This window comes from Cornus florida, unplaced genomic scaffold (genome assembly GCF_030987335.1).
Source record: "Cornus florida cultivar Cherokee Brave unplaced genomic scaffold, ASM3098733v1 CherokeeBrave_3.0.0_Hap2_Chr11, whole genome shotgun sequence".
Lineage (NCBI taxonomy): Eukaryota > Viridiplantae > Streptophyta > Magnoliopsida > Cornales > Cornaceae > Cornus > Cornus florida.
Window position 1 is genome coordinate 111,295,233 of NW_026775581.1, and position 22,132 is coordinate 111,317,364.

The window sequence follows — 22,132 nt, forward strand, 5'->3', positions numbered from 1 at the left end:
GAAGGAACAATGGGTCCACACGGACTAGTTGCGTTCCGAAGGAACAATGGGTCCACATGGACTAGATGCGTTCCGAAGGAACAATGGGTCCACACGGACTAGATACGTTCCGAAGGAACAATGGGTCCTTACGGACTAGTTGCGTTCCGAAGGAACAATGGGTCCTTACGGACTAGTTCCGTTCCGATGGAACAATGGGTCCTTACGGACTAGATGTGATCCGAAGGAACAATGGGTCCATACGGACTAGTTGCATTCCGAAGGAACAATGGGTCCTTACGGACTAGTTCCGTTCCGATGGAACAATGGGTCCTTACGGACTAGATGTGATCCGAAGGAACAATGGGTCCATACGGACTAGTTGCATTCCGAAGGAACAATGGGTCCTTACGGACTAAATGCGTTCCGAAGGAACAATGGGTCCTTACGGACTAGATGCGTGTCCAAAGAGAAGGACAATATTCATTGTCAGGATCAAGCATATGAATGGCATTGCGACCGAGAAGTAAGTTGGAGTCGGCGTTGACTGCATGGAACAACTTCTATGTCGTTTTTGGATTCGTAACAGGAAAACTGATTCTTAGGAAGTCCTACATTAAAAAAAAAAAAGTTCACATCGGGGTAGTGTGCAGTGGCAGCACTGAAGAACTCCATCAACGAGGACCGGCGAAACCCAGAAGTATAGACACCATGAACCCTGGTGAGCTTCAGTTCAGAATAGATTAACCACCATTAACAAGCCCAAATGATCCAGCGGGCTCCGTTTAGGCAACTCAGTTTCGGCGAAAAAATCTGGCGAGAAGCTCTAGCGATTTTCAGAGATAAAACAAGTCCGACGAAGCTTCAATCTGTTCGACCCAACTGCATTTTAGGAAAGAAAAAAATGCGTGAAAAAAAAAAAAAAAAGTGTGAGAAAAAAAAGGAAGCAAAAAAAAAAAAAAAAAAAAAAAAAAAAAAAAAAAAAAAAAAAAAAAACGTGAAAGAAAAAGAAGGGAAAAAAATCTTGGAAAAAAAAAAAAAGAAAAAAAAAAAAGAAGGAAAAAAAATTGCGTGGAAAAGAAAAAAAGAGAAAAATGAAAGGAAAAAAAAGCGTGAAAAATTTTTTGCGTGGGAAAGAAAAAAAAGAGAGAGAAAAAGGAAAGAAAAAAAACAGAAGAAAAAAAAAAGCGTGAAAAAATTTTGCGTAAAATTTCTCTTCTAGCAAGCGTGGAAAAAAAAAAAAAAAAAAAAAAAAACTGTTATACCAATTATTTGTCTAGCAGATGCCGTAATCCAACACAATTTTCAAAGGCTGTAATCTTACAACTCCTTCAGAGCCGATTGAAATTGATGTCAAACCCTATGACTTGAAAGGAGGAAAGTTAGATACTTCAAGTCCTACTTGAAAAAGGAGACAAGTCCTGTTAAGTGTGGGACTCGAAGTGGGGGCAATTTGTAGACACTAAAATTTTAGTGGACTTTGATTTGGACAAATGGGCCCATTAAATATGGGCCTAATGTTTAATAAAGTTATTTAATTGGACCAAGTCTGGTCCACTTATATTATTTAATTAGCCCAGCGCAGATGATTAAATGGAAAGATAATTATTTCTAATAAAATATATTTGGAATAATTATTTTTAAGGATAATTATCATAATATAACCGGCCAGGCCCAGTTATGATATTTTCTTTATCAGAAAGGACACGTGTCATCATCCTATAGATCTAAGAAACCTATAAATAAAGGCCTGGAGGAATGGAGAAGGGGGACAAAAATTCAGAGTCCAGAAATTAAGAGACTCAGAAATCCAGAGGGCCAGAAATCCTGAGTGCAAACCTGAAGGCGAAGAACACCAAGCACATCCAAAGTCGTGCCGTTATTCACCAAATTCAACAAATTCTCTTCTCTCTGAAGACGAAGAACAACAAGTACATCCAAAGATGTGCCGTTCTTCCTCAAATTCAACAAATGACACAAATTCAGAATTTAGAAGTTTAGAAATTCAGACACAAATTCAGAATTCAGAAGTCCAGAAATCTAGAGATTCAGAAATTCAGAGACTCAGAAGTCAGAGACACAAATTCAGAATCCAAACTCAAAAGCGAAAAACATCAAGCACATCCCAGGACGTGTCGTTCTTCATCAAATTCCACAGTGATTCAAGAACAAGCTCGTGCAGCCCTTGGATCCAACCAACAACAAAAATGAGATCTAATCAGAGGACCATTCTTTTTGTAAAGAATATTATTACAGAGGATTGTACTCTATTTTTAAAAATTAATAAATTATTATTTACTCCATATTTTATTTCTATTGCAGACTTATAAAATTTGTGTATACACATGTGAGCCAGCAGAGTAAACAATGCTGCTCGTAGTTCACTAGTTGATGATTCAAATCTACAGCACTAGTACAGAAGCTTTAATCCCTTACGTATGTTTCAAGTGAGTAGATCCCACTTAAAACATATCTAAGGAATAAATAAGCTTTCTACTTAGTATTTTTGGTCTAACTTAACACCTCAAATATCAATTTTCAGCAAGAATAATTACAAATAGGACAGCTGAGAGTAAAAAAGCACCCAAATGAACAAATCAACTTTCTCAAATCTGCCATAGATTTAAAGGTGTCCTTACCTACTACAAAGCACAAGCATTCTCTTTAGTTCTTGACATCTTGTCCAATGGCAACCCTTTCTTCTCAGCAAATCCATATTCCCAAGACCAACAATGAAAAAGAAGACAGAGAAAAAGACTATGAAGCAACATACCAAAAGTACAATGAGGCACTCCAAACCCTTCCCAAAGAGAGAGGCTGGATGTCTGAACATCTAGTCCAGTACCAAGGCTACTGGTTCAGCCCCAAGTCTGCCCTAAAGGGAGCCTTCTTGGTGCAACACCACTTCAAGGCTCAACCCACCGATATCTTCCTGTCTGCTTACATGAAATGTGGCACCACATGGCTCCGAACCCTTATGTTCGCCACCATGAACCGCTCCAGTTATGACTTCTCCTCCCAGTCCCACCCTTTGCTTAACACTGGCCCTCATGCCTGTTTTCCCTTCTTAGATGCATCTATCTATCAAAACTATCCCATAAATACAGACCTTGACGCTCTTCCTTCGCCTCGGCTCTTTGCCACTCACATTCCATACACTTTTTTACCTCAAAGTGTGACGACATCTTCTAGCTGCAAGATTGTTTACATATGGCGTGATCCGAAAGATGTGTTTATTTCTCTGTGGCACTTCATGGAAAGAATCAAACAAAAAGGAGTGCCACCCCTTCCACTAAAAGAAGCATTTGACATGTTTTGTGAGGGGGTCTCACACTATGGACCCTTTTGGGATCACGTGTTGGAGTATTGGAAAGCAAGCCTTGAATCGCCCGAAAAGTTTATGTTCCTTAGGTATGAGGATTTGAAGAAAGAGCCCTCCATTTACCTTAAGAAGTTGGCTGAATTCATGGGGCAACCTTTCTCGTTGGAGGAGGAGAGAGAAGGGGTGGTGCAAGAAATACTCAAGCTATGTAGTTTTGAGAATTTGAGCAATTTGGAGGTGAACAAGACGGGTGTGCTACGTTTGAGTGATGAACTTGTGGTTCATAACAGCGAGTTCTTCAGGAAAGGTAAGGTTGGAGATTGGCAGAATTATTTTACCGATGAAATGAAAGAGAAGATAGATCTTATCACAGAGCAAAAGTTCAATGGTTCTGGATTGAACTTTGGGGTCAATCCCCAAAATAGTAACTGTTAATTGCTTATGATCTTGGATATGTTTTTTTAAGTTAAAGTTCAATGGTTCTGGATTGAACTTTTGTGTAATGGCTGGGCTTGCCTAGTATCGATCTAAATAATGTGCTACTGGATATGTGTTTTAGTTTAAGTTCAATGGTTCTGGATTGAACTTTGCTGTTTTACCAAAATAATGAGTGTTATTTGTTTGCGGCAAGGCTTGCCCTAGCTATAGTACTACCTGATAATGTGATCTTGGATATGTATTTTAGTTTTAATAATGTGCCAGTTGTAAATGCTCTTCTTGTACTATTATTGTAGCAAATGGGGTTCTTTTATATTTTTTCTTTTTTCTGTTTTTTTGGAAGGCAGTGATTACCTTTTTACATGAAAAGGAGCCCTAAAATGAGTCATATTGCTACAAGATGTGAGGAAAAAGAAAAGCACCCAAAAAACCCAAAGTGAAATACAGTGACATAAATATCAACCCTTACTCGAGAAAATGGGTGGACAGCCTCTAGTTCTCTCTACCAGTACCAAGGCTTTTTGGCACCCACCCTTGTTGGTAGAAGTAATCATGTGATCAGCTCAAAACACTAAAAGGCTCAACCCACAAATTTAAGGCCTTGACTTCTGAAAAATTCTTTACATATGCAGGGACTCAAAGGATGCATTTGTTTCTCTTTGGCACCTTGCATGCAAGTTGGGAACTAAACCTGCACAATACCTTCCCTTGGAAAAGGGATTTGAACAGATTTGTAGTTGGCTGAAAAATAATTATAATAATAATTAATTAATATCATGACATAATACTCTCTTTTTTTTCTTTTCTTTTTTTGTTTTATCACATAATATCTTGAAATGAATGATATTTTACACTGCCTTTGAAAACTAGAAGACTTAATTTTAAATATCGTGACATAATATTTCCAAGGAATGTAATTTTTGACTTACCTTTTATATCATTACATTCAATTTAATATTTATTTATAGAAAATTCATTAAATTAGATAGATGTATATTTTTACCTCACATAACCATATACCGATAATACAATATACTGATACAGTATAACTTTTGTGAAAAATTCTTGAAGAATGATTTTTGCTACTTGCCACCTAATTGCAAGATTAGCCATAACCCGCGGCTCTTACGTATCAAGAACCAGCCTTTGCAGGGCGTATTTTAGCAAGAGCAGCCGAGACATGGTGACGCTGGTGGTGGCCACCACCACCGACCCGGCCTCCATCGGCCCAGCCTCCGCCCTCTTAGCCATGCCCGGTTGGCACCCTGGCCCCCTCGTGCAGGTTAGTTCTCATCCCCCACCTCCCTCCTCTCTACTTCCATTCACTCACACGCACTTCTCCACAATATCCCCTTCCACCATTATCTTGCGCTGTTCGCGGCGCAGTACGCTCACCCTTGCCAAATTCAATGAATTGACTTTATTTCTATGTAAAATGATATGAAAATTGTGGGTTATGGTGATTATGGTTCTGATTCAGGACTAAAAATTGTTAATTGGTATAGGGTATACCGAGTTTTGTCAATAAAGAAGTTAGATTATTGAAACACGATAACAGTATTGTTAAGGAGGACCACTTGGATAAGCGTTGGGAGGCGGTGACTGGAGAAGTTGTCGATGAGGTCATATTTCTGAGCAAGCACACCGCAGTGTCGAACCGTCCTGCGCTCACCGTTCACCCAATTGGTACAATTTTGCTTAGATATGCTCTGTTTTCTTATTCGGTTTTGCTTGGATTAGTAGTTTTGGAGTGCATTGTTTGATCTAATTTATGTGTAGTAGAAGTCTTGAAATGTTGCAGTGTTTGTTGTGAATGAAAAATTGTGTAGGTGTGCCTCATTTGCGTGAAGGGGAGGTGCCACCTGCAGGTGGTAAACCCGGGTGGGCAGCGCCCCCAAATCCTCGGATAGGGCCTTGGTTGAGGCTCTTGAAAACCATTGCTGAATCACATAATTTAACTCCTGAATTTGAGGTAACATGTTACATTATATTAACTCTGTTTGATGCACCTCTTATTGAATTTCAGGATGCATAGGCCATTTGGCCTACTTGATTTCAACTTTACCTGATTCCATCTCACGTATTTGATATTATTTGTATTTTATATATTAATTCTCGGTGGATGTATTAGAATATTTGCATGTAAAGTAGTGTAGATAACTGTATCCAACATTTACACCAGTTCCTCTGGCTAGATTTTGCTAAATCTTGATTTTTTGAAGGTATGTTTCAAAAGATATATTATATTAAAGTCAGATCCACTACGCTGCTTGGATCAGAGGAAATAATTTTACTTTTTGATAAATAGTACACAGCACCAAAAGTCCATACACCACTCCATTAGCAGGATGTCAACAGATATCACATAGACTAACAGATAGCTTAGGATAATTTAAAATGATGGAGAAAGCTTCCAAAACCTAGAAAAATTCAATCTAAAAGGTTTGGAGTTATCCATCTCAATATCTCAATTATGTCATTTGACTCGTTGCATGGTAGCTCAACATTTTTCTCTGCAAAATATCTGTCGTCTTACTGTTGAATAGTGTACTTCCTATACCTTGATCAAGATTTGTTGTTGATGGAACAGTTAAAAACACATATTTAGTTCACTTATGCTGCCATAATATTTTGTTGAGATAATCTTCTCTAAAGCCATCATATTCAGTATTGGCCTGATTCTTATGCTGTAAATGGTAGTTATCAACCCATCTTGAAATTAACTCCAGGAATTTGATGGTATCCTCTAATCAGGGGTTGCAACTTTGTGCCTACCAGCCCAGGCCCGTACACATTTCAGTGGTGGGGTCAGCAGAGTTCTGGCTCACTGCTTCTTGTCCAGCCCTGGTTGTTTGGAATCATTATTTTCTTGTCATGGCATTAAGTTTTCAATTTAGCCTTGTACATTTGCAAGCGTGAGACGCATTCTTCCTGGTAACTAGCCCTTCCCAAAAAAAAAAGGAAGGTTTTGTGTTATTGTGTTTGCCAGTCATTGAAAGCACCTGCTCATTTGCAAAGCAAATCTGGGAGAACTTATGTTGAATATTGGCTATTCAATACCCAGTTCAAAGATATTGGAGCATATAGAAACACCATGTTCTGCAAAAACCTCAGATCTTTTTGCCATTTACTTATTATAAAACCATATTCTTTCTGAGAGTAAAGAGGTCAGGTCAAAATTCCAATTGAAACAATTAGTATATGGTGGCGCTTTAATGGGTAACAAATATCACCAAGACACCAAGCAGATCCCTTTGTCTAGAATCTTGTTTCAGTGTATCCCTAGTTAGTATATGATGCAAGTCAAGTTGAGTCCCTGTGGTATTTGTTTATTCTGAAAAAACAATTTTTAGTACCTATGAATTAGGTTTCCGTCTTCATCTTTTTAGTTGTAAACATAAAATCGTCTTGCTATCTTGTTCCTAGATGAGTAATGACATAGTTTCAATTGACAAAGCTAGAGCGATTGCTCCAAGTTAGAACTATGAAAAGATACTTTAGAATCTAAAGATTTTAGGTTGAATGGGAGTAAGCATATTTATCTTTGTAAAGAGACTTCTAGCGAAAATGGTCCCATTTAGCCTATCACAAGTAGTTTAGGTTAAGCCATTTTAAGTTGAGTCCTATCCCATTAAACTATTTTCCCTATCGATGGAATTATAATTTTCAGTTATAAAACGACCTAAAATGTATCTTCTCTTCATCTTGTATGACTCTCACTTTTTTTTACCATTTTATTTTTATTTTCAGTTTACTTTATTGTGGAGGTAAACACATAAAGTGAGTTCTTTCCTATTTCATTTCTCGGTGTAGGTCACATTGGAGGCTACTCATCATGGACCTGAAATTAATTCGCCCACCATGTTTGTAGAAATTGGTATACTTCTATTCACCGATCATGACAGCTTTATCAATAATAAAAATTCACAATTTGTTGAATATATTTATTACAATTTTTATTGTACTCTTTTGGCGCTGTAATTGATTATCTATGACGTATCATCTTTTGAGGGGAAAAACAAAAAGTATTCAGGAAAAAAAAAAAATTGAAAGTTAATTACGCTTAGGTACTGCTTGAATTTTTTTGATAATGTCTTCCAGGAAGTACAGAAGAGTACTGGAGGAGGCAGGATGCAGCACAAGCCATTGCTTTAGTTGGGTATCTTTTTTACGTGGATTTATTTTGCAACTGTTTTCTTTTATAGTCTTACCTCTATCCGTGTACTTTCTTTTTCCATTTTTCCCATTCTCCTAGGAAGCATCAAATGGCTTTTTAGGGAGGGTTGAGTTGGGTAAAATTATATGTTTTATTTCCTTGCTGACCAAAGACAATGCATGGTTGATATAGCTCAGCTTTTATGTAACAGACGAGTTTTATTTGATATTTTATTTTACAAAGTTTTTGTCGTGGTGATTGAAGTTAGTCTGGGAAGGATTGGGGCTTGGAGGAGGAGTTTCAGTAGGTGACTGGAACAGGTATGGTCAATATAATGTGTTTGCTCGTGAATTTTAGTTTTTAAGTTATTCTAGTGAAACAGGATAATGTGAAAAGCAGATTTATGAATTTGTAACAAAATAAAACTTGTTTAATCTACTGATAAAGTTGTTCGCCTTAAATTACGGATACTGCAAGGCTCCCATTTGTCGGACATGGATTTTGTGATTCTCAAAATTAGTACCCCGTTCTCTTGGTTGTGTCTTCTTGTCTAGTTGTCATAAGATCCATCTTTTTGTGTTGCCTTTTCATTTCTATATCCAAAAAGTTTTCTTAATATCCCCTAAAAGGTGTTATTATAATAATTATGAATTCTGAAATGAAAGCCATAAGATGATGCAGCATGCCCTATTTTTCCCCACTAATGAAGCTGTACGTACAACGGTTACTTTTAATTTTCTTCAGAAATGCACTTCTTTTTTTTTTTTTTTCTTTTTTTTTTCTTCTTGTGCTACAGTTTTTCTCCCCTTTATATGTATTTTTAATGATGCAGGAATAATGGTCAAAACAAAATACTTGTAGGAGTTGGTGGTGGACATTATGTACCCCGGCATATGGACATTGTTCTGTAAGTTCCTGCTATTAATAGCTTCCAAGTGTTTTATCAAATTTCTGTTTAGTAATCAACGATTTCAAGGGCATAATAGAACAAATTTGATGAGATCAATGTTTTGACTAGAAACAGTCAATAGTTTCCAATAAATCAAAAGGCACGACATTGGGCTGATTCTTTAAGGCATTTCTTTTGTCGAATGCCAAAAAAGAGAGAGTCAAGATTAAGATTATAATGAGGCAGAACTCTGCTTCTAGTTGTTTTTCTTTAGTCTTGCCCTTGTACTGGTATCTGTTCAGATTCGATTGTCTCACTAGGAGTAGTTTTGAAACTTAAACATCACACATCAGTTGATGATCTAATTAACAAACTGACTTAAGTCCATTTATTGGCACTCAAACTCTGATTCAATCTGAAATGATCTAGGGATATTGTAATATTCTTTCCACAAGTCGGGTCTGTTTCCAATCTTTCCCTCCCAGCCACTCTGCATTGGCGGGCCATATACTGGTTAAATGGACTTTAGTTCTAGTACAAGTTATTAACCATTTTTCCACCAGCTACATTCAGAGCGAAAAGGAACATTTATAACTATATTTGTTACCATTTGAAGTCAATGTTCTAAAATAGTTTCTGCGTCTCTGGAATTATTGCAAAACAACAACCTGAGCCTTCTGTACAAGCTACACTCCTCTTTAATTTCAGAATGCATGAATAATGGCCTGGTCCTTTTGGGTGTTCTGAAAGGGACTTCAGTGCCAAAGTTTTGGTGTTCCTTGTGTGTTTATAGAGTTCCATAACGAATTCCCTTTTTCAGGAAAGATGGTGTTTGGGTGGGCCACTTGCTATCTGGGTATGCCTTGCCAATGGAAGATCATGGTCAGTCCAAAGCACAGGCAAATGCTGAGGGTATCGGTGGGACTTGGAGAAAATCAATTAAAGTTGCATTTGAGACTACTAAAGCAGCTTTTCCAGGGGGAGAAGTTTTAGCTCATCTTGATCACAAGTTAGGCATTCCTTTGAAAGAGTTGATACTTAATTTATTTTGCAAAGTCAAGCTTTCCTCAATCCTCTATTTAATTGCTGCCAAGTTTACATAAGAACATAAATCAGGCATAGCATAAATGCAAATATGTAATTTGTTGATAAATCAATTGAGGAAATCCTCAAAAGCTGAAAAGGATTTTCGCAAATACAAAAAACAAAAACTTTGACAATTACATGCATGCACGGAAGTGGCATCATGTTTTATTCCTCACTCACCTCTGGGGAAAATAACTAAGTGAGATTAAACATCAATTAAGTCATTAAAATGGTCAGTTTTGATACTTGCTTTTTTAGCTAATGATCTCTATTATGAGTAAGCAAAATGATCCCCGGTTGGTTGAAGAAGAAAGAAAGCTTGTCTCCTTCATTCTGATAATAATCAACCAGATGCCTCGTGTAGTTCAGAATACTGGAGAAATTGGAGCTCCATTTTTCGAAAAAGATGAAGTTCAGAGAACATTTGCAAATCTGTAAGATTGACTCATAAATGAACTGAAGTATAACAATTGCATCTCCCTTGTACACGGGCAAGGTTCTATTACAATTCTAACCTTTGTCCAATTCTTTTGAGAGCAATCACCCGTTGTTACTTCTGATGCATCCCTTAGCGATAAACAATTGCTTTGAGAAGCATTGCAACAGTAATTTTATTATAGATGAGTCAAATGTGGGATACAATTATACAGTAATTGTATCACAGAGGATGAATGGTATGCCATAAGCTTCTTCCCTGAAAACTGGCATTTTAGAGGAAACTAGTGCAAACCAGAACCATAGCTTCTGTAACAGATGAAGTTTTGATTTTCCTGTGCTGTTAAGAATGGTGATTTAGAGTTTCCTTTAGCCATATTTCAGACTTCTCTTCTAAGTTGGTCTCTGAAACACTCTTGGGATCATGTAGCAGCAAAAAAATTATGCCTTCCATCTCGCGCGTCAACGTTAAAAAATATGCCTCATTTGTCTGTTATTATACCAATATTTTTTTAGTGTCATGTCAGTCGAAAATAACAGTAATGTCTCTTTTAGCATTACTGGTATGCTTCATCTGACCAAATGCCTTGAATCATTTTATTTTCTCTGAAAAATTCCCGGTACTGTATTATTTGAATCTAAGAATCTACACCTGATTATGCAAACAATTCAACCCTGTTGAACCAATGGCTACATGGGATTATTCCAAAGCCCAGTAGAATGTTTGAATTTATTTCTACGAGCATGATTTATGTAGTTGGGAAGTTGTATGTTTCTTTACCCAACTTGTTTGTCGCTATGGTAGAGCTAATATTTACTGATGGATGCAGGAGTTTCAAAGGCTGGCAAAAAACTGCTATCATGGGGTTCTTAGCAGAGCAAGACATAAAAATTGGCAAGCCTGGTGACTTCTGCTGATGCTTGCTGTTGGATTTTATTCCAGTGGTTCAGTTCAGTTTCGTCATTGGTGTATGTTGACGGTGATACCAACATATTAGGTCTGAAACCAAGAAAGATATGATTTTCCGGCAAGGAGTTACTCGCGACTGATTGTTTTGTCAAATTTGCTCTATTTTAGTGTCTTTTTTGTATTTTCCAGTTGTAAAGAAATTATTCATATCTATACAAAAGTCTGCATACTGCCCATTCCATGGCTAATTTAGCTTCTTCACCCATTACATTTTTTGTGGTTTGACTTCAATTTAGTTGCATATTTATATGATCAAGTGTAGACAGACAGAAAAGCAACTCCCTAATATAGCTTAAAAAACATATATGTATAATTGCAGTCTGTAAGTTGGCCTAATCTTTTCTTTGCATCAGTTTTAGCCATTGGTGTTAAAGCACATGTTTTGACTCTCACTGTGATTCTAGGATCAGTAAATTCAGTTTACTATAGTTCTTATTTAAATTACTGTTTAGTATGAATTGTAAAATTGAATTTGTTAGTAATAAAGGCTAAAAAAGAAAGTTATTAGGGACAGTTGCCGTGTATATCTCGCATACTTTTCTCTCTCCCACCACATGCACCATGTAGATGAATTATAACCGACCCATTCGTCATTATTAATAAAACACTGTATGTTGTAACTCCCTTCTTCTTCCCACTCACTCCTTTTTTCAAATTCAAATCGTCTCTCTCCCCTTTAAAAACACCTACTTTCTTTTCTGTTGCCTTTCAGGTGCTCTCTCTCTCTCTCTCTCTCTCTCTCTCTCTCTCTCTCTCTCTCTCTACTGTTACACAGCAATGTGCAGCCCATGGACGATGACGAAGCTAGTGAGATGGCGGATAAGGGATTGGGCTACGTGTTTCTTCCCATGCAGGTTTCCATTAGGTAACCAAACTCTGAAAATGACCTTCAACAATAATATTACATGCTTAGACTACATTTTTTTACTTCCATTAGCTTTCAAATCAATCACACTATTTGGTTGAGCTAATACTAATTTCTTTCCATGATTGAAATTGAGTTTAGGTGTTGTTTCAGATGACGAACCAGATATATGTAGCTCTTCATCACGTCAAATGCGTGGTGGAACCATAGTTTCTAACTCAATGGGTGACAGAAGAAGCCGTGAAACAAACAGGTACAAGCAAGAGAGAGAATTGGTCCGAAGTTCAACACAATGTACCAGCTCAGGTTCCGAAAAGGGGACTGATGACTCGTGCTGGCCTAAATTTACAGATGAGGATTACATTGTGTTCTGCTTTAAAGAGGATGGAGTGATTCATGTGGTGAAGGATGGAAAGTCGGAGTCATCGGATCACCTTGACCGTGCTGCAAACAGAAGTTCAAGGCCTGTGAATCGGAAGGTGAGCATCGAGCTGTTTCCATTCTCGGTTTCAGATGGCAAACATACTAGTTGAATGCTGTTAAATTTGAACTTGTCTTTATTGTTTGGTTTTGGAAAGAAGCAGCCTATGTATGGTGAGATTGCAGAGGAAGTTTGTCACTCTGGCCATGAAGATATGTCAGATGAAGATGTAAAAGATATTTACACAATAAATGAGGGCGACACTATCATCTCTCCTGCAAAGGTTAACCATCTCTCTCTCTCTCTCTCTCTCTCTATATATATATATATAATACTTATATATCGTCTGAAGAAACAAGTAACTGTACTCTTGAAGGGTAAGGGAAAGGGGATCATCTACTTGGACAGCGAATTGGCTTGGGAAGGGATGAGAGATGAAAACTACAGCGAGGAGAACAAAGAATATAAAACAGTGTCTGTGGAGTCGAGCAACTCTACTCAATCAGATGGTAGCACAAGTTCTTTTGCATTCCCAGTGTAAGTCTAAAATATAATCTAAACTCGTGTCAACACTGTTCAGACTCAGCCCGTTTATTGAATACAGTTCAAATTTAACTCGACTTCATGGAAAGTTCATAACATGAGATCGAGCCAGCTCAATTCATTTGCAGTTATGAAATTGCTAAAGTTGTAATATGCAGATTACGGTGGGAGTGGATGGGCAGTCCTACACATATGCCAAAATCAAAAGGCCTGCATTACAGGAAGCACAAGCATCGGAGTGTACGTCTTCAATGTTGTAGATTCTGAAAGCTGAAGCTCTCTCTCTCTCTCAGTTTTTTCCCACTAGAACGGATTGAATATGTTGTACCCATGTTGATCTTTCACGGTACCAATAATGGCAATATAATTCTAGATGATTTATCCAACTTTGTGATACCAAAAAACCAGCTCTGTTAATCATTTTCTATACTTGGCTTATTTCTAGTTGATAGCGCTATGTGATATTGATATAACAGACTAAGCCTTTAAAATCCAGTCGAGCTTAAAATAAACCATCATATTCGCAAACAGGCAAGCATTGCAGAGCCTGACTGACTTAGAGCTTGTGACGGACAATGCAATCTGAAACCAAAAGTCCCATTATAATTTCGTTCTCAAAAACCAATAGTACATATAAAAGACACTGGAATATTGACATTGCAATTCGAGATTTCCAAAATCTCCCCTCGACATAAAGTATAATTCACACCCAAATGGTTAAGCAAAAAGCAACAGTGGGAGAAATATTGGGTGAGCAATACCAGGTCATTGGCATGAGCACCCAACCAACATGCTCCATTCATTGAAATTGGTCCCACTTACATAAAATAATTGCTCTCAACAAAATTAAAATTGGGTGGGCATGCCGATGACCTAGTATGCCCAGCTCACCAAATATCTACTCGAAAATATCTGATGTAGTAGTTTTATAGGTTTTTGTAGGTCTCCCTGTTCCAATTTACTAACTAAATTGGAATATTGTTGGTACTGCAATTACAAAAGCTGCCCTACACTTCAATAAATCAGGCTACATTCTAAAGGAAATTAGTAAGACAAATTATTCCAATTCCCAAGCCAAGAAAATCTGAGGCTATAGTGCCATTTACAAAATTATTTCTAAACCCTTACCAAAAGGCAGAGTCCAAGATTGTCAAGACCTGCCAAAGGCTTTTCACCAAGAAGCTTGAAAAGTGGCAAACTGGGAAGTAATATGTCTCTAAAACTTGAAACTTTTGCTCTCGGGACAATACATTTCATATTCTTTGCTAGTTTTATGGAGTGAATAAGAGTAAAAGGGAAAAAGAAATATAACAGTTTATCAATGATTGGATTCATTTCAACAACAAAGTTTGCAAAACAAAATGAACAGTCCCAATATAGCAATCGTGTCCATCGAGGAACAGAAAGATAGTTCTTCTACTAAAATAACAAGATGCATCCCATGAAAAAAGATGCTTTACTAATACAAATTGCCACCCATCTCGCTTAACCAGTTTTAGTAAATGAAATGAACCCCCAAATATGAGCACCACTCCAAACAGTTGTCACATTAAACATTTGAAAGCACAAGAATAGAACAGAACAAAAGGGTTCAATGTTCAGTGAATAATGAGATACTTATCGACAAAAACAAACGGGTACTATCACAATGGCAATCTGCTACATATTACCTCAAGGAGCTAGTGGACAACTGGCTTCACCAGGAGCACTTGGAATCCCACAATTGGGACTTCCATTGCTGGGGCTTGTACTATTTGCTTCTGAAAACAAATGATTGAAGATGTAACCTTGCACTGGCAGCAACAGCAATAGAATCTTCGTCTTGCTTTTCTTTTGCTGCAGCAACAGCAGCAATATAAGCTTCTCTTGCCTTCTCCATTTCCTGCATCTCCAACTCATCCAAATCGTCCTGCTTAAACCAACTTAGATCTTTCAATTTGCAAATCAAACAGGAACAAACAAAAGAAGTTACGTGAATCAGTGGACCTACATCCATTTCTGTAAAGACCTTCCAATGACCAACTGGCTTAATTACTTGTATACTTAGATATATGTTAGTGTGCATGAATTTGTGTTTAAATAAATTCCAAGAAATGTAATTTACCTGAAAAGGAAAAGAAATAAGTGTAATAGAAACTTAAGCAATTAAATATAGTAGTATTACATAAATGTGTATTTAGTATGGTGAAGATAACTATTTGACACGAAGAACTGATACTCAATTATCTTCTATGAATTACCAAAGCTGGTGGGGAGGGTATTGAGCTTACTATCTGAGGGAGATAATCTAAATGATAAGGTGTGACATCATAATCTTCAGAAGATACAGTGGAATCATTCTTCGTCAACCCTTCGAATAACAGCATAAATGATGAAATATCTCCTTTCATGGAATCTAAATCTTCCTGGAGCTTCTCCACCTTTCCATTGGAGGTCATTGCTTCCCACTGTATCTTTTCTAGGGCAGCTTGTTTGTCAGCAAGCTTAATCTGTGGAAAAGAAAAGGGATGCCAATAACATTGATGTGAGATATTCCCTGTTAAAAATAGAAAAGATGTGCAAGAAAGAAGAAGAGGAGGAGAGGAGGGGGAGGGAGATGTGGGCAGAGATAATCATATGAAGGCCAATTTTGAAGCACGGCTGTAGAAGATGAGAAGTTTTAATCCTATTCAATTTTAGCAAGACTCCTTTCCTGCTTTCCAAGCCAGAGTTATTAGATGGTAGGAAGGATTACATTAAGCATCCTTTGTTTCTGGATATGCCAAAAACTTTGTATGCAAAGTTACTTGATAGCTTGGAACATGAAGTAATTTTTTAATTTTTCTAAATAGATTTCTTCATTTGTTAGTTATTTTAATTATCTATAAAATACTCACATTCGTATAGGAAAGTTTAATCCAACAAACCTTTAGCTAAAGTCGTATCTCCTCCCTTCCAAATAAATGGAGGGTTGAGGCTTTGATGGCTCAAACCCCATTGGGGGCAATAATGGCTGTGTATGTGTGTTAGTTGGGTGTGTTTACCAACCAAATAAATAAATAAATAAAAGCCATATATATTTTAGTGAAAAAAAAAAAAATGTTTATTCATGCCTTGAAGGGAACTGTTCATGCTCACAACATGAATTTCATAACCACAGCAATGTGATGGTACACTTTAGTATGAAGAAAACTACCGTCACAAAGCAAGAAAATAAATAACCAACTATATATTTCCCTCTCTATCTATCTATACGCCTATGGTAACCTCTTCTGGGGACTATATATTCTAATGAAAGTGACCCCATAGTAGAGATGAGTTGATAGCTAATTCAAGACAAAATTAGTGCATATGGAAGAGGTTTGAATAATGAACATGACATACTCATAGAAAGAAACAGCCGAACTGGGGATTGGATGCCATATGTTCGACTCCCAATTTCGGCAGTTTTGTTCAGTTTAAAAATCATTATTCTTGAATTATTAGTTTATCAGAATCATGCGATCAAATAATAATTTACCCCACTGAAACTCCAGTAACCGAAAAAACAAAATAAAATAAATGATAAGAATTCACTGCATTATTTTTGTAAACCTCCAAGAACACAAAAAGCAAAAGTGTACTGCAATCCAACAAATAGACTAACATAGGACACTGACAAAGGTGGCTTAAATTTTGAGAAATTGAACAAATAAGAAATCAAAAACGTACGCAAGCATTAGACACATGCCTTTGCATCCGAGAGTTGTAGCTGAATAGACTTGATTAAAGAATCCTTTTCTGCAGCCTGGTGTTTAAGTTCATCAAGTTTTGCATGCACTGAAGTCATCTGGTTCTTTGAAATCTCTGCAGATTTCAGGAGTTCATCTTTCTCAGATAATTTCCTTTGTAGATCCTCTACTTGTTCCCTCAATGCAGTCAACTCTTCTCTGTCTTTTTCTGATGGCAACGCCCTTGAGGAGAAAATTGAGAAGCTGTCAGCACATCCATCTTGGTTATTACCTTGGTCCTTGTCCCCATGGTCCCTCCGTTTTTTTGTCGGAATTGATTGAGATGCATTCTTTCCTTTCTGGTCAGTTAACTGCAATATCAGCACCCATTTTAAGGTTCACAAAGACGGATTAAATCACAAAATAGCATGATATAGTAAACCTAAAAAAAATTCCATTTATAAGAACCATGATAAAAAATAAATAAATAAATAAATAAAAATGATCCTAACTCCTAAACAAAGAAGATAGTGTTATGATTAGGAAAGTTTCTGCCTTCTGATTGATGATTTCCAAGTACTGATTCTTATGAAGTTTCGACTGTAAAATAGGAAATACAGAAAAACTAAGAGTGCACATGACAATGTGGATTATTTATATGTGATGAGACTCAATCTTCCACTTTCAATGTTCAATACAAAATAAAATCATACAGTCTAAAGCATGATATATGATAATTACATCCCTATATTTGTGGAATAGAGCATAAAGTCAAGTAAGTTGCAGCCTTTTCCATTCCACACAATTTTATCAATTTAGCATCTTTTTAGGCAGACTGCATTCTGGGCTTTTGTCACTATTCACTTATCAAGGCACCACACAATTGACATTACATTATTAAGACCAAAAAAACATTCGCCCGTCATTAAATCACCAAAATCCAAGATTTTTCGTGTAACTCATATCAATTGTATTTGCATGGAATTTCATAATGAGTCTTAAAATTCTTCATAATTGCACAAACAATATGATGGTGAAATTAAGATTATCAGTTCTTGAACATTTAATGTGGAATGTATTATTCATGCATTTCCGTAGACTACGACCAGCTTTGTAGTTGAGTTAGCGTCTCCATACTCTTTTTTTTTATTATTATTATTATTATTTTTCTTTTCTTTTTTTGTGGGGGGGGGGGGGGGGGGGGCCGCTAAGGTTCAAGGTTATTTTATTTTTTAAATTACCTGATAAAATAAATTCTAGCTGGAAGATTAATACTATGTCCTAGGAAGCCACAAGCATAAAAACAATTGTTGTTTTACAAGAGTATGCAATATGAGTTGCAGAGAAAAGGCTCTACAAGCAACTGCAGTCAGTCGGTCGGTCATGCATCACATAGCCTCCTCGTCCCAATTTTTAAGGACCTCATTTGCTTCCACCGTATCGTTACTGCATCCAATACAATCTATTAGTGCAGAAATTGCTCTTGCCACCTTACTAAGCTTCGCTGTAACGAGACAAATTTCCGCTTTTATCAAATGATGCTAGTTACCATCATCACCCTGATACTAGTTTATGAAATCAAAAACTTCTTCAGCAATAAGAAAGAACCATTAGAATTTCAAGATTTTTGTTACTTTTCACCACCATCCCTAAACCCAACCACAATTTTAACAGTAAAAAAGTAGAACTCCAGATTTTAGAGCTTTCAAATGTCAAAATTAGGTAAATTTTCATTGTTTTTCTACTGTCTTCACCCTGAATCAACCACCTTAAATTGTTTTTAATCTGTTTTGTTCACACGCCTTTAGAGGAAGTGAAGATAGTCTTCACTTCCTCATGCGGTTGTTATTTGCCTTTCAACCCTACTCTCCTCAAACATACCAATGGTACTTTTTATCCACCAGAAAATGAAATTGGAGGGTTCAAGTCCCTAATTAGTTGGATTTTAAGCTCAGTAGATTCTAATATTTGTACTCAATTTGCGGCCTTATCCCAATGCTAAAGATATGAGGGGTTATCTAAAGAATATTTACAATCTCGAAAACTCTGGAATGCAGTTTCAACTTGAAAGTGAGTGTATTAGTCGTACTCATCATGCAACTCCAAGATAGACCAACAGAGTAACACAAACTTGGGTATTCATTTATGTATCTACATAATTAGGCTCAACTCAAAAATACCTTAGTCCTAACAACTTTCATTTGCACATATGAATGTCAAAATCACAATTAGCATTCATATTCACGTTCTTGTTTGTTTTGAAGCATAAGCATGAATCCAAATACAGATAAAAACAATACTAGGAAACATATACAATAAATTCTAAAAAAGTTAGGATACTAGGGGTATGACTTACGAGAAAAAATAATATGAAAAAATATCATTTTTTTTTATTTTTCAAATATGCTGAGTTTCTGATCCATTATATTTAAATTCACAAAAGGGTTTTGTTCCATGGAAGCAAATTCAACACAAGTTGCCTTTATCATTATTTTTTCCTGATAAAGAAAAAAGCCTATCTATATCGCACTTCTAGAGAAATTGCGGTGTATTTAAAACTCTCATAATGTTATTTGTCAGAGTTATACAATACACTAGAACACCAAATCTCAATATCCATAGCATGTCAAATATGTGTAATATCTACATGACAGGAATTAATAAGTTAGATTAAAATTATAGATGCTCATAGAACATTATTAAACACTCGACTGGAAGTATCCAAGAAGCCTTACATGCTGTTTAATAACTCAATTAGGTAACTGATTTTAAATTATTTTCAATTAAGTGCAATTGATAACGCGATCACATACCACTCAAAAATACAAGTACTACTTAAAACGGGGAGAAATTTTAGTGATGGAGACTTCACTTGCATTTAAATTTCAGCTTTTAAAATTTTAAAAACTTAGTTTTTAGTTTTATCAAATAATATTTGATTTGTATCTGATATGGGTATTAGTACAGCATAAAACATTATTCTATGCTACTTAGCTTATTTGTTTCTTTATATTGGTGTTATTACTTCATATCATTTCTCATTGCGAGCATAGCATAATTTAATGTAAATAATGCATCTAATATGTACCTTACTAGTATTTTCATGTGCTAAAATTTCTAGTGACTGCTGAATTATATGTATAAATCATACCACTTAAGTATACTTATATGTCATAAATGCATCACTTTCACTTGCTCACCAAGGCCAGCCAAATCAACTAACTAGGGTTTATAGTAAAAATACTAAATAAAAAGTTCCAAAGGGAAAAGCTGCAAATAATTTATATATTACATGGTTTAAAGCTAAATAGCATGTAATATTACTTCATCCACTCGAAGAACATTGCGAAATTATGGAAAAGTAGAGTAAAACAAGAAAAATAAAAACTTTCCAACCATGATATATAAAAACCAATTCATGGTAAGTTAACCCACAAAGCCCAAATTTTTTGCACAATGGCCAAAGAATTTGAAAAACAAATCTTAATATAAATCAAACCCTCGTATAAAAACTCTTACTTTCTTGGAGAGTGAATCTCTAGAAGGCGTCTTAGTGTAGATCACTGAACCACGACGAGTAAACGATGAGTTCGCCTTCCTTTCCTACAAAATTTATACACAGAATCCAACCTTTATTGCCAAGATAATGTAGGAAAAGTGAAGAAAACAATTTTTTTATTCAAAGATAAAAAATAAAATAAAATAAAATAAAAAACCTTTCTTTTTCAATCTCAATTTCACAATATCTGTTTTCTTTTGATTTCATGTTTAGCAAACGAAATTCAAGAAAACCTAAGTAAAATTTCAAGTATAGAGAGAGGGAAAGATTGAGATTTTATACACCGAGAGAGAGAAAGGGCTTACAATTAGAGACTGAACAAGGGGGACAATCTCGACGAGGTCATTGAAGAGGACACGGTCGACATTAGAAGCGCTGGCAGTGGTGGCATTAGAGACAGAAGATTGAGTTTGGTGAAGAGCCGAAGACGATGATGAGTGATGGTGATGATGATGATGATGATCTTCACCGGACAGCCAAGAATTTGGGTCTCCAAAACCGGCATTGTCATGTAAATCCACAAAATGTTGGGGCTCGTACATTTTTCTTTTTTTCCTTTTTCAAATCAATTTGAAATGAAAGAAGAAAATCGGATGAATTGATTTGCCTCCAAGAAGTGTGTGTTACTGAACTAGAACTAGAGAGAGAGACACGCCTGTTCGGATCTTACAATGGAAAATCGGCGAAAAGCAGTTTACTAGAATGCCCTTGACTTTTCTTGAACTATACTATATGCCATCACCATCCCATACTTTCGTACTCTTACGAATTCAAATTAAATCAACCACTAGGTGAGGACGCTCTCGTCTTATTCCCATTCAAGTTAATAAGGAGTAGTTAAATGGTCTCATTAATCAGCATAAAATATATTTTCAACATATATATATATATATATATATATATATATATATAAAATCCCTTACCCAACTATTCTGAAAAAATATATATTTATTTCACTTGAAGAATCGCAATACTAACTTTGTATTCTCTCTTTAATGCTCAATTATTATTTGATCCTTGATTAACTTTTATTTTTATGTTTTTTCATTTTAAGATAGTGTTAATGCATTTTCTAAAGCAATGGGATCAAGTTTCACGCAAAAACAAGGAAGGGGTTCAAAGTCTCTTATTCAAAAGAAAAGTGACCAATAAATATCCAGTCTATTTTGTTATTTTGAATAGAGTTGTGCATTTGATCTGCCAATTCAATCTGATTCCAACTAATCCGCGCAGATCAGATTGAATTGTTAAACTCACGAATCGGTAATGGATTCAATAATATAGAATTCATAGTTCACGGATCGAATTACCAATTAGACGGTTAAAAATTCGATTTGATCCATAATATATATATATATATATATATATATATATATATATATATATATATATATTCTAAGTATGTAATAGTAAATGATATTTGAAAATAAAAACTAACTAATGATCATTAATGACCTCTAATAATGTATTAATTAATAATCATTTAAATATATGAATTAATGTTAATAAATTGAAATTTTGTTTTTTGGGCCATAGTTAAAAAATAATAATATTGGACTATTTGGGTAAACCTCAATATGTAAATCCAATTTGATATTACACAGTTTTGATCCCTTATCCCACGAATTGATGTCGGATTGAGAATTTTCCAATCCGTTGACCGAATTGGATTAAGATTGATGTTTAATCTGATCTATGGTCACTTTTAATTTCGAATAACATTAGTCTTTGATCAAATGGTTCCCAATTAATGAAAGTGTATTATGATTATTATCTATGA

General features: G+C 35.8%; 3 protein-coding genes across 7 annotated transcripts; 2 read left to right on the forward strand and 1 right to left on the reverse strand.

The window, feature by feature from the left end:
* The first annotated feature begins 2,568 nt into the window (after positions 1-2,568).
* LOC132284386 (flavonol sulfotransferase-like) lies at positions 2,569-4,023 on the forward strand. Its single transcript, XM_059786487.1, has one exon. It carries the CDS (start codon positions 2,666-2,668, stop codon positions 3,734-3,736), a length of 1,071 nt encoding a protein of 356 aa, XP_059642470.1. The 5' UTR covers positions 2,569-2,665; the 3' UTR covers positions 3,737-4,023.
* Positions 4,024-4,792: 769 nt separating this feature from the next.
* On the forward strand, positions 4,793-11,463 carry LOC132282827 (D-aminoacyl-tRNA deacylase-like). 2 transcript variants are annotated; one of them, XR_009471892.1, is made up of 9 exons: positions 4,793-5,021; positions 5,245-5,425; positions 5,569-5,711; positions 7,553-7,616; positions 7,841-7,893; positions 8,160-8,215; positions 8,728-8,802; positions 9,610-9,793; positions 11,136-11,463. XR_009471892.1 is itself a non-coding variant. In XM_059784630.1 (9 exons), the coding sequence occupies exons 1-9, from the start codon at positions 4,812-4,814 to the stop codon at positions 11,221-11,223; spliced, it is 1,059 nt and encodes a 352-aa protein (XP_059640613.1). In that variant the 5' UTR covers positions 4,798-4,811; the 3' UTR covers positions 11,224-11,463. The 2 variants fall into 2 exon arrangements, 1 of the variants encoding a protein (XP_059640613.1); XM_059784630.1 differs by having other exon boundaries at positions 4,798-5,021; positions 9,605-9,793.
* A 2,989-nt stretch (positions 11,464-14,452) lies between these two features.
* Positions 14,453-21,083, reverse strand: LOC132284477 (protein MICROTUBULE BINDING PROTEIN 2C). Of its 4 annotated transcripts, XM_059786586.1 has the most exons (6): positions 20,658-21,083; positions 20,313-20,396; positions 16,814-17,164; positions 15,375-15,593; positions 15,095-15,208; positions 14,453-15,013 (listed from the first exon to the last, which is right to left on the reverse strand). In XM_059786586.1, exons 1-6 carry the CDS (start codon positions 20,892-20,894, stop codon positions 14,855-14,857), a joined length of 1,164 nt encoding a protein of 387 aa, XP_059642569.1. In that variant the 5' UTR covers positions 20,895-21,083; the 3' UTR covers positions 14,453-14,854. The 4 variants fall into 4 exon arrangements, with proteins under 4 accessions (XP_059642569.1, XP_059642570.1, XP_059642571.1 ...); XM_059786587.1 differs by lacking the exon at positions 15,095-15,208 and having other exon boundaries at positions 15,345-15,593; positions 20,658-21,081; XM_059786588.1 differs by lacking the exon at positions 15,095-15,208 and having other exon boundaries at positions 14,453-15,016; positions 20,658-21,079.
* Between the last annotated feature and the right edge of the window lie 1,049 nt (positions 21,084-22,132).